General features: G+C 34.5%; 1 protein-coding gene across 1 annotated transcript in view; it reads right to left on the minus strand.

Moving 5' to 3' along the window:
- Positions 1-13,605, minus strand: part of CSMD1 (CUB and Sushi multiple domains 1) — a 972,765-nt gene that overhangs the window by 132,531 nt on the left and 826,629 nt on the right. The window contains exon 43 of the mRNA XM_007944438.2: positions 7,969-8,142. Within this exon, the coding sequence (XP_007942629.2) occupies positions 7,969-8,142 (174 nt within the window). The remainder of the gene's footprint in view (positions 1-7,968; positions 8,143-13,605) is intronic.

Below are 13,605 nucleotides of genomic sequence, written 5' to 3' on the forward strand. Positions count from 1 at the left end.
CAGCTCACTAATGCTGAGGATATCAATCTTTATGTGTTCCATTTCATTTTTGACAACTTCCAATTTTCCTAGATTCATACTTTGTACATTCCATGTTCCGATGATTAATGGATGTCTGCAGCTGTTTTTTCTCAATTTGAGTGGTGTCACATCAGTAAATGGAGGTCTCAAAAGCTTTACCTTATCCATATGAGTTAGGCTGGGTTTACTCTGATGATTCAGCTCTTTCCCAATCGTATTTTGAGAGCCTTGTAACATAACCAGACTATTCGTAACGTTGCACAGTAATGTATCAGACAGTGTTTCTTTGTTATTCAGAAGGTTTTCCCTGGCCAATTCTTTGAGAAGTGGATGGCCTCTTCCTTCTTCCTAGTCTGTCTCAGTCTGTAAGCTGGGCCAATACCTGTGCACCATGTGCAGCCCGCTGGGTTTGAAGTACCAGTGGCTCAGCCTCAAAACTCATATCAACATGTCACCATGGTAGGACAAGCTGAGAGACAAGTTTTCTCCCTGTTGGAAACTTCTCCTACCACCCTTACCTGGGTCCCTGTGGCTGACTCCTCCTTTGTCCTTGTTCTTGGGCCTTTTCCTTCCCCTTTCTCCTTCTCTCCTGCCCTGCTGCTTTGGATGCGCTTGTGTTCCCTTTCCTCACCTGAATCCCTGTAGCTCACTTCTCTTCTATCCTGTTCCCCAGGCTTATTCCTCTCCCCTCTCCGGTTCTCCCACCGTCATGCTTTGGTTATACCTGGGTTCCCTCTCCTCACCTGAATCCCTGCAGCTCACTCCTTGTTAGCCATCATCTTTCTGCCATTTTATCTGCTAGTCTGTCTGCCAAGGAGGTCCAATGCAGGGATCTTGGGCCCAAGGATACACACCACTCCATCTCTGGCTCTTCTTTCTTGATGTCAGTGAGATTCTCTCCCTTTTCTGCCTACGGAGGGCTCATTTTAAGCCTCACAGGATGACAAAACTGACCAATCCCCACATTATGGTTCAATACACCTTATTTGCATGGTTCCACCCCTACAAGGATACCATATATCCTATTTACATTACTAATAAGCTATCCAATCCTGTTGGTAGACCACAAGCACTGCACATTTACAAAGTTCCACCCACTCATCTAGTAGGTGTCACAAAGGCCATGGCTAGAAGAGCCATACCAAATATTTCCCTACAGTACAATGGCTCAGCCAAGTTGACACACATTCTTGATTATCACCTGTAGTAACTCTAAAACTAAACAATATCTACCACTTGGAAAATAGTTTCAGACTCAAAATTTTTATAAAAATCTAAATTAGGAAATACACACCACTAATGTCATCATCAACCATAGCCTTGTCTTTGGCAGATATAATTAATTTTAATTTCAGTTCTTCTGTTGTTGTTTGTTTATTTGTTTGATACCCCCACCCCGTTCACTGAGCCATGGTTGAGACTAGTATTTCTTTTCAACAGGACTTTACAATGTCTCTAGTCATCATCAGCTTTGGCACTTAAATGGAAAAAAATAATTTACCACAAGTGGTGATTCTACTTGAAATTTTACAAAATAATATGAATTACTTCCTAAATTATCTCTCCCTAACAACAAGTAAATGTTTTCCAAATATTTTTGTAACCAGAATTCTTCACAACACATGCAGATCTATTCCTCATTAAAGAAAAAAAAAAGAAAAGAAAAGAAAGCAAAGCAAAGAAAAGAAAACCTGCTGCCATCTAGTGGATTCTAAGTCATGGCAACCTCACATGTTTCAAAATACAACTGCTCCACAGGACTTTCGCTGGTTATAGTATTATGAATGTCTTCACTAATAGGAAAGAACAAACGCTAGAAAAGGGCAATGCGTTTTGTAAAGACGAGGATGAGCAAAAATGAGGAAAACCCTCCATGTCTTGGATTCACATAGTGATTGCAACAATGGACTCAAACATAAAATTGTGAGGATGGTGCAGGACCAGGCTATATTTTTTCTATTATGCATAAGGTCATCATAAGTTGGAGCTGACTTCACAGCAACTAACAACAGCAACAATTTTATTGAAGCAGATTTCTAAGTGTCTCTTCCACTATTACTCAATAGCTCACTTAAATTAGTTCAATAGCTGAAAACATAATTCTGGATATAAAACACCTGAGCAAGCAGAGAATGAGATGACTTCTATTAAGGAAGCTTGAATCATACAAACATCAGAGAAATTTATTGCACAAATGAGTCTTCATTTATCATAACACCAAATCCTTTTAATGTGTGCCATGATTTCCTAATTTTCTCCTCATCAAGTACATTTGAAATTATATTATTTTTTTGCCTTGCATAAAAGTTTATATTAACTCCTATTATTTTCTTATGTACTTGTTCATACGAGATACTGACTCTCTACTCAAATATGATTTTCACTCTTTCAGTAACTATCAATATACCCTTATTCAGAACTTGAATAAAAGGTTGGGACAGGACCAGGACGAGGGAGAGAACCACACAACTAGAAACTTCTTTTTTTTTAACGTGACATCAATCCAATGGTCAATGTCATTTATGCATTGTCTGTGAACTAATTTTTAATACACTAATAAGCAGGACATAATAGTTGTCTTGATTATAAATGTTATCATAGAAAACTTTGCTAAATTCAGCAATGTCATGTCTAAAATTTATTTCTAAACATCCATGTAATACAATACCAAATAAGAAAATACATTCAGATTGGAATGTCATTTTGTGAAACCATACAAGCTCTGCACAAACATACTTCTCCAAAGTTATTGACAAAGAATATGTCTGATTGTTTGCTCAATATATCATCAAATTTACTAATTCATAGTTTTTGACAGCTAATTTTTCTTCATTTTATGTAAAAAGCTCACACAAGTTATTTTCTTCCTTTTCAATAATGTCCCCCAAGGAACACTGACAATGACTCAGCACACTGACAATAACACAGCAATGTCTTTTCAAGTCTACTTGACACGCTCGAATAGAACTTTTCTGGGCAGCAAACTTGACTTTATTTAACACTCTGGAGTTCTCTTTTGTAGACTGTTTATCTTTCTTTGGGTGCCATTTTTTAATGTAAAATATGTTCTATCCTTTCTATTGCCGTAATAATTTTTCTTGACAGGAAATACAGAAGCAAAGAAGCAGCTGAGTCAGTTTTCATTGTTTCTGTCATCCATTATTTTAATAACAACTCCAAGCCGAAAATTTGGTTCATAATTTAAATAGCATTTTGTTGTCTCTATACTTTTCATTAAGGAGCTCTGGTGCCAGAGTGCCTATGGCATTTGACTACTAACCAGAAAGTGGGTGGTTCAAACCTACCAGCATCTCTGAGAAAGGAAGATGGGGCAATCACTTCTGTAAAGATTTACTGCTCAGAAATCTAATGGAGATAGTTGTGAGCTGGAATTGACTCAATTGGCAGTGAGTTTGTTTGCTTTTGGTATACTTTTAATTGTCCTCAGCTCATTGTAAAATTTAGTCTTTATAACACTGTCTTTAAAACCGTATTTAATTTCCTTAAGTATGTCCTAGGGTATGTGCTTGGTTTGCTGTTTTTGTACATATCTTTTTAATTCTGAATTTATTATTGCACATCTGGTGAAACTATTACTATTTTGGGGAATAATTTGCCATTTCTACCTCACTGAGGTTATTTGTTTTGAAAATTTATAGTATTTTTTGTTTTGTTATTTTTAAGAGGTCATACTAATTGTTTTTTCTTATTTAAAAAAAGTATTTCCAGCAGTCGTCTAAATGGTTATTAGTAGTCATTTTCTCTGTGAGTATCTATGTTACAGTTACATGGTCCAAATAAGTCTTAAGGTTATGCACGATCATTTACCTTTGTAGAAACCTAGAGTGATTTTCAAGAGTTTTATAACCATGGAGACAGACAAATCATTGATTCAAGTGACAAGAAAGGGAAGGAAAATAATACCACAATTAGCAAGCTAGAAGCCTAGGAGCAGTACAGAATGGGGGACAAATATTGGCCATACTGAACTAAGGCATGCATGCCAAGTCAAATATTCTTTCAAAAAGTATGTCTTAGGGTGGGGAGTTGTCTAGTTATGTGGATTCATTTCATTTCTAGATAACCAATAAGTTCTCCATTATTGATCAGATTTAGCATGATAATACAATTGTCTCTCATACCTTCCTTCTGAGAGATATAAATGTTGGTAAAGCAGTACAAAAATACTCAGAAAAACTAGTAATATATCCTAGTATTTAGAAGTGTTCATTCTGTAGTCAAATAGCCTAGGTTTAAATACTATTTCTGCTATTCATTGGTTTTAGGGTATTGGACAAATCCTCCTGATATTTATTTGTTTTATGATGTTAGGAAGATTTCTCAGTCCTCGAAGCCTTTTTCTTATCCACAAATAGGAATAAGAAGCACTTATGATGAGTTCTAATGAGAATTCAATGGGATAAATCTCAAAAAATGCCTGTAGTTTTTAAGTTAAGGCAACTAATTAATATTTAAATTACTTCTACTCAATCAAATATCTGTGCTTGATTTATGATTGAAGCTTTTATTCCTTTCATCTATCTGATTATTTTATATTCTTTTCTAGTGATGATATAACTTCTATTCTCCTACCTACTTACTCTTCGCCCCATATTCTCTTCTATGTCTCATATACAACTTTATGAATTCTTGTGGACATACTTTCTTGCTAGGTTACACTATGCAGTCTGCTCACCAGTAATCTATAATCTATAATCTGAATGATATGTAATAATTTTTAAAACCTTCACACTAAATTTATTACCCATTATTTACTCATTGGTTTGTAGACATATGTGGATATGTATAATTTATAACCCTTTTCTAAATATTATTCTTTTTCTGTGTCTCCTCCTTTTTTCTTTCTTATACATTGTACTTGAATTCTATAATTATAATGTTTTATTCAGGATAATCTGAGTATTTTTACTCCTTGTTGGTTTCAGCTTAAATTCCTTCTGATCAGATAGATTCATTTCTGAATGAATCACTTTCCAAAAGTTTCTAAGATGTCATTATATCAAGGCTATATGTTTGGGGCACTTTTGTCCAACCCATCATTAAATACACATATCATTTTTGTCCTTCAAATTCCTAACTTTCAACTGAAAGAATACCACAAATAAGTAAGGGTTTTTGGTATCAATAAGACTCAAGCTGACTCTGTGATTTAACAATTAAATGAACTCAATGCACTACTTAAACTCCTTGAGGCTTGAACAACTGCCTTATCTACATCCCACAGTCACTTTAATAGTCAACTAACTGAATTTTAAGATAAGATAATAACCAGCCTAATGTAACATGGTAAATATGTGGTAGAACCAGCATCCAGTTCCAGGACTGCAATGCTTTTAACCACTAACCTTTAACTCATAAAAATGACAAATGACTTACAAGAACCAATAGGAAAAGGATAAAAAAACAATGGAAAAATAGGTAAATGATACAAAAAAGAAACTTGAATAGCAATAAATATAGCATGATTATTAATCTCATTCATTGATGAAAGCAATGCAAGTTCAAACAACAGTGACGTATTACTCCATACTCTTAGACTGGCAAAACTAAAAAAAAAGTCTGATGATTCCAACTTCTAGTGATAATGTAGAAATATAAGAGCCCACATATTCTGCATATTGACAATATCTAGTAAAGATAATATATGAATATACTTTGTATTGGTCCGGGTCGGTTGGGCTGTGCTGTGGTAACCAACATCCTCTTAGTAGCTTAACAACAGAAAGGGTTATATATTACTCACAATACAGTAGGAGTTCTGGTAGCATAGTGCCTAAGGCACTTGACTGCTAACCAGAAGGCTGGCGGTTCAAATCCCCGAGCTACTCCTCGGAAGGAAGGTTGGGCAATCTACTTCCTTAGTGATACTGCCTCAGAAATCGCTATGAGTTGGGTCCAACTTGACAGCACATAACAACAACAACAAGTTAAGATATAGGGCATGTTTAGTAAGGAGTACAGCAGTGATCAATTACAATTTTTTGTTACTTGCCATCATTACAATTATTGTCATAGATATGTTTGTTGAATAATCTGGCCCCATTCCAACATGCCCAGTTTCACTGAAGTTGCCAGATACATCTTACATCAAATCATAGATGATTTAGGGAGTGTATTACTCAATATCCATGCCATTTTGAAAGAACAGAAAGGAATGCATAGTAAACCTAAGAAGCATTTGTTACCTTCAACCTGAAGTACCACATATACTTCAAGGAAATTACTTAATTTAATGAAAACTATAATGACTGCACTCAACAAGATATATATTTAAGCATGTAAGAAGCATTCATATAAATATTATGTGAATTTAAAGTGGATACAGTTTAACAGATAAATGGAGTTACCACTTTACTTTCATCCTCTCTCTTCAATGTCTCCTAAATGAAAATATCAGCAGGTTTTTAATGTGCTAACTTAGTTTCTGAGGGAGCTCTGGTGGAATAGTGATTGTTCTGGTTACCTAGTGCTGCTCTGACAAGAATATACCACAAATGGGATGGCCTTAACAAACAGGAGTTTATTTTCTCACAATTTGGAGGCTTTAAGTCCAAATTCAAAGTGCCAGGCTCTAGGGGCTGGGTGAAAGCCCCTCAACCTTAGGGTCCAGCTCTGCCTCCTGTTCCTGGCCCACTAAAGCTAGAGGCATCTCTTCACTCAGGCAGCTAGTGGCTGCTGAGGAAAACAAGCCCAAGGTCAACAAATAAAATAGCACATTTCCGATGTTAATAAACCACACGGCAGGCCATTAATTCAAGTTCATTATAAGTCCCAAGGTCGGCAGAGCATGGCAGGCTGTGGAATAATGACACGGTTACATTCAGGGTCCAAGCGTGCCATATGCTAGAGACCATTCCCCAAGGCTTCTGCTTATATACAGGAAGCAGATCACCTTCCCTAAGGCAGCTATTCAGCTGCTCACAGTAGATTCCACTATGGAGTTAATATCAGTCTCATCATGGGGAATACTACATCCAGCTGCCCAGCCATTCAACCAGGCCCAGCTAAGTTGACACACAAACGGAACTACCACAGTGCCTAAGGCATTTGACTGCTAACCAGAAGGTTCAAACTCACCAGCTACTCCTCAGAAGGAAGATTGGGCAATCTACTTCCTTAGATATACCGCCTCTGACCCCCAAGGAGGGGTCACTATGAGTCCCTGAAGTTCCTCATGGGATCTTAGCTCATGGAGATTCTGCAACTTAAAGTCCCCAACTTTTATGGATTTTGAGGGATAACAAATTATTGGATGAAAGAGAGAGTTCAGCAAAACTCTCATGCTCAACACAGCTCATGCAGTTCATGTATTTCAAAATTTACTCGAAAACCTGAAAGGACCACTTTTTGTAAATAATTATGCTTTAACATTCTTACTCAACATTTTTTACACATTTATTGAGAACATTTACGAATGAAAAAAAAAAACTTTCAATAAATATTTTACAATCCTATTTTGAAAACAACTTTTTTGCTCTTTGGAGAAAAGAAAACCAAATTACTACAGACACATTCAATTTAAAATAATTCATTGTGTTAATATTAATTTATATTAATTTCACTATAATTTTTTGAAATAATGGTAACATTTGAAAATGGATATCAAAGTGAACAGTGTATATAAAATTTATTCTTGTGTGTAATAAAAGCATGATGGTATTTTGAATATAGTTATATCCTTAGTAGTCTATGAAATAGTCTTTTTGTCATTTATGGTAATATACTTTCATTTATTGCTCAAATAAAAATGTCTTTGGATATTCAAAGAGAATGTCATATTGTGAAGTGCAACATTAAAACTCCAGATAGAATTTAGTAACACATTCTTAGAGTAGTTATAGCAAGAAGCCTTTTGTTTTACCCAGCCATAATTTATTTTTAAGGCCTATTTGAATTAAATAATTGCTAGAATATAAAGGAATTTACCCAGACATCGTGTTTCGGTACCACTCCAGAGTCCATTTGCTAAACATTCTCTGACGTGAGAGCCCACAAGTGTGTAACCCGTGTTACATGTAAATATGGCTGTGGCTCCATAAACTGTCAATGTTCCAATCTTGTTACCATTTGGGGGAAAGGACAAGATTCCGCATGAGATAACTAAAAGGAAAAAAAAAGAAAAGTAAATATTATTTTCAAGTCTGCAGATTATTACTCTTGTGCTTAAAAATAAATAATAATAAAAAAATCTTTAGTCCTAATATTCAGTTGGGAGCTCTGGTAGCATAGTGGCTAAGACACTTGCCTGCTAACCAGACGGCTGGCGGTTCAAACCCACCAGCCACTCCTCGGAAGGAAGGTTGGGCAATCCTACTTCCGTAGTGATACTACCTCAGAAACCCAAGGAGGGGTCGCTATGAGTCGGGTTTGACTCGACGGCACATAACAACAACAACAACAATATTCAGTTAAGAATATGGAACAGATATACCAAACATCTAGAAAGTTTAGGTTTTTTCACTTCCTAAAAATTAAAACTTAAAAGGTCTAAATGGGTTAAAAAATATAATAGATCCCTTCAATCACCAGTATTATTTTTTTTATCCTTACAGTTACTTAATGCTTTCTTAAAAAATATACAAAAACAAATACAAACATGCATATATAAGCATAACTAGTTGGTAGTATAATTCCGTATCTATTAATCACAAGAAGCTTGTAATAGTTAGAGAAAACCTATCTAAGTCTAGTAGGAATTAAGAAATGTGAATTGTCTTTCCAAAGTCAATTAGCTAATTCAAAGTTGTGCGGTATTAAAACTTAAGACTTCTGGCTCTAATGATGGTGCTCAATTTTGTTTTCATTAATTTAATTGCAAAACATGTTGATATAATTAATTCTATAAAAATACTGACTACATAGGACTATATATTTCTGAGACAGAAAAATAAACAACAGGCAAACAAAACTCGACTTTTAAAAGTTGTATATAGGGTGACCACATTCCTCAAGTTTACATTGGCTCAAGTGTAGTTATTAATGGTGTTTATTTTCACTCACAAAAGGACTATAGTTTAGAAGATAAATCATATTATTGCCCTCATATTATACCACCCAGACCTCTGCATGTGAAATCCATAAATCTCTGAGTACAAAAAATCATAGAATCTCAAGAGAAGAAGAAATCGAGTCAAGTCCAACAGATCATCTGAGGTTTAAATGTGTTTTAAACAGGTGAAAAAGAAAATGTTAGAAAGTTATTCTGAGAGGAGTGCTGAAGTTTTTTTTTTTTTTTTTTTGAATGCTAAATGAGTTATTATGTATAAAGTGCTTAGAGCAAAGCTGGCAAGTAGCTAAAAATTATTGAGTCCTTACTAATATTAAAATGATAAGAGGTAATAATATTCAGTGATTAAGAATATAGATTCTGGCCTCAGGCTACCTGAGTTCAATCCTGGCTCTGCTAGTTACTACCAAGGTTATACTGGCCAAGTTCCTGAAACTCTCTGGACGTTTGTTGGTTCATCTTTTAAGGGTTTTTAACAGTATAGGGTTGTGACATAGACTGTGGTGAAGAGTCATTGAGATTAAACACGTGTGAAGTGTTTAATGCCTTATATATAATCAGGGCTTAGTCAGTATTAATTAATAATGAAGTAGTATTTCAGCATCTGATTAGTGGATTAAATGAAAAGTGATATGATCTTTACTGACAAGTCCAGTGAAGGAAAAAAATATGCATTAACAATTTAGAACAGCTCCTTGAATTAAGCTAATTTCATCCCAAAATGTGATAATCTAAGTTCCATTTCAAATGGACAGACACAGCCAAGATTATGCATTTTCTGAGAAGAATTGTTCAGAAACTGGTAAATTCATCCCTAGGGTATGTTTTGATCAATTTATTAGTTTCTGGAGTTGCTAAAGTATAACAGCACCTGATATTACGCATTTGTAATATTAGGAAAATGTCAATGAATTTGAGTAGGATTTATATTCCATACATTTGTTATGAAATTTTTATTAAGCATTTTCCCAAACAGAGTATGAACTTACAGTTGAACTATGATACCCAAAAATCTCTTTGTAGCCTTTTAAAATAATTTGGTCATGTTTGGAAACTTCAGTGCTAGTCAGAAACATATCGAATAATAATGCTCTGTTAGCACATTTTCACTAAGAGGCCTTAACACACCTTAATGGTATACTAGCAAAAAAGCTCACCCTGCTTTTGCATCTGTTTCTACTCTTCTACCTTCTGTTAAAAATATCCTGGTGACAAAACTATTTTAAGTTTGTTCTCTAATAAGGTTTACTAGATTGTAAGGAAGAACTAATGGAGCAAAATTTTAGATTTTCAGCAGCTGGATAATGGGATTTCAGACCTAGACTTTCCTTTGGCTATAAACCCAGTACATTAATGAAGATAGCGGCACCAAGTTAGAAAAGCTAGCCTAATTGAAAGGGAGAACCACTCCCCACCCAACTAAAAAGAACTGTTGTCAAAATCAAAGAGAAAGCCTTATTTCCAAATTCTTTTCTCCTCTCAAGTTTTCAAAATTGAATTCTCCAAATATGCTTTTTTTCTTTCCCATTCTACTAAAAGTGGATTAATGCGCACACTTTGAAGTGCCTCCTTTGAACTCCAGGAGCACTTAGCTGCACTGACTCCACTTCTTTGCACAGAGCAGATACCAGTTGAAGGCATATATAATGCCCTCTCAGCTCTGCTGCTAACTTGCTGATAATAGTATATTTTCTTACTATTACTGTGGATTGTAAGCCATTTTCCTATTTCCCCACAGTGAAGCTTCATTCTTCTTTTCTTCAAGTTTACATTTATATTCATGTTGAATTCCTCAACATTAAAAAAAAAAAAAATCTTACTATGACTTATATAATTTTTATCTGTAAGGTCATCATTCATGTTAGGAAAATGGAGATTATTTGTGGTTGTGATAAATAAATATAACCTCAAGAGTAGATACTTCAAAATATGTTCTAGCCAGAAAAGAGGCCTTATGAATAAGTAGACCAATTGAAAAAGATGAGGAAGGAACTAAAAACATTTTATATGGATTGCATGTGAAGGAATATGGTTGTTTATCATGAAGACAAATACTTCAGAAGATACTTGATGTCTGTTATCAAATATGTGAAGGATGTTTTGCAGCACAGAGACTGGAGTTGTTTTATTAGGGCCCAGGGATAGGGTCAACTCTGTGCATATAAATCAATGAGAGCAGAACTCAACTCAAAAAGAAGTCCTCACTCAAAGGGAGTGAAAGTATTTAAATATGAAATCAGATGCCTCTTGGGGTAATAAGTTGTCACCAGAATTATTCAATGCAGGCTGGATATATACTTGTTGAGTATATTATCATGAAAATTCAACTTTAATTTGCACTATGTGATGCCCAACCTTGATTTCCTATGAAATCCATTGGCTGATGAAAACATTTATATCCATGTATGCATATCTCTAGTTACAAAGAAAAAGTTATCAAAGACCAACTTGTCTGCTTCACAGTTTGATTTAGGTGTAATTTAAGAGAACTCTTACATTAACAGTTTAAACTGATTGTCAGAAATTTGGTAATGTTCCTTCTATATCCATAATATAACAATGTAGAACTCTGTATCTCTGTATTTGTGTGTATAAAATCATAAATGTGAAATTGATTTTTATTGATTCATGAATTTATGTGGTAAACATGTTTCTTGTTTTTTAAATATAAGTCAAATATAATAAATCAAACAAATAAATAAATGATATATAAGCAAGCAATAGGTCAAACAATAAAGAAATATTAACATGAAAAAAGTAAGCATTTTGCATTTTTATTATATCTTGTGCTAAAGAGGCATGAGCACACCCCAGATACTGACTTTTTATCTTTTGTTACTGTTTCTTAAGAGATAGTCATTATACTTAATCTCCCCAAAAGAACAAGACTGCAGAGCTAAACTGTTTAAGGTGGTTTTAATGTCTCCTATTCTTTATCTTGGAGATTTGAGGCTTTTTCTAAGGAGACAGTAAAATTACCTGCAATTTGAATTAAAAAAAAATAAGTCAATTTCTCAACTGATTTCATAGCTGTTATACATGTGCTTAGTATCTGGTAGCATAGTGCCTAAGACATTTGACTGCTAACCAGAAGGCTAACCAGAAGGCTGGCGGTTCAAACCCACCAGCCACTCCTTGGAAGAAAGACTGGGTAATCTACTTCTGTAGTGATACTGCCTCAGAAACTCAAGAAGGGGTCACTATGAGTCAGGGCCGACTTGATGGTACATAACAGAACAGTTAACTGTCAGGGGTAATGTCTTTATATGAGGATAACTGGATAAGAAGAACAGGAAACTCTAATATTTTTAGCCTTTAAATAAATGGATAACCTGAAAGAGTTAAGTTCCTGGAGATCCCATAAACAGGTCATTTTAAGAAAAACTATTGGCAATTAAATAAATAAATAATTTATAAATTATGGAAATTTGGCTATACCAATGATATGATCACTGATTGAATTGAATAATTTATTGTTCCAAAACCAATAAAATGGAGAAAGTGACTTTATGTCTCTTCTCTGATATCATAATGATACCACAAAGTGGCAAATTGGGGTTGAAAATTATTTCTCTTTATTAAATCATGCCAAAAATGAAACTGTATTTGAATTCCTTGTGATTTTTCATGCACTTAAATAAGAAATACATAAAATATACTATTGATATACTAACGTTAGGGTTCACAGTGTCTGTGTTTATGTGTTGACAAGGTAAAGATTACCGGAGAAATGTAATTTAAAATAAAATAAAACAAACATGTGTCAGAGACAAAATAAACAAATATAATTTTGATAAATATTTTTTAAACCAAAAAAATATTGTCTGTGACTTCTTCTTGTGGAACTGATTCGATTCCAATGCATAGGAACCATATAGAATAGAGTAGAACTGCTCCATAAGATTTCCCAGGTAGTGATCTTTAAAAGAAGGAGCTCTGATGGTGTAGTGGGTAAGGCATTTGGCTGCTAACCAGAAGGTCATGGGTTCAAACCCACCTGCTATTCTATGGGAGGAAGATGAGGCAATCTACTTCCATAAAGATTTAAAGCTTTGGAAACTCAATGGGGGTCGCTATGAGTTGGGATTGACTTGATGGCAGTGGGTTTGAGGTTTTTTTTTTTTTTTTTTTTTTTTTTTTTTTTAAATCTGCAGAAGCAGATCGCCAGGTTTTTAACCCTCAACCTTTGTTAGTGGGTGGCCCACTACTTTAACCATTGTGCACCAGTGCTCCTTTTCTAGTACTTAGAGGCCTAAAATCATTTTCACTTTACCTTTAAAGGGTGAAGTTTGAAGAATATTCACTAATTCTTAACATGAAAATTGTTATTTTTAACTGACTTTTGAAAAATTAGAGGACTAATATATGTAGTAATAATATTAATTAATAGTAAACTAAAGTTCATTGTGAAAAACATAATTACACGTGTACTAATGGAATGGTAGTGTGAAAAGATTATTTTAGACAAAATCCCAAAGATTGCTTCTGTTTGATGGTTTCTTCTATTCCTTTATCTATGACTTGTATGAAAGTGTATCTTAGACAACAGATGTCTT

This window comes from Orycteropus afer, unplaced genomic scaffold, assembly GCF_000298275.1.
Source record: "Orycteropus afer afer isolate SDZICR_OR568_19922 unplaced genomic scaffold, OryAfe1.0 scaffold00125, whole genome shotgun sequence".
NCBI lineage: Eukaryota > Metazoa > Chordata > Mammalia > Tubulidentata > Orycteropodidae > Orycteropus > Orycteropus afer.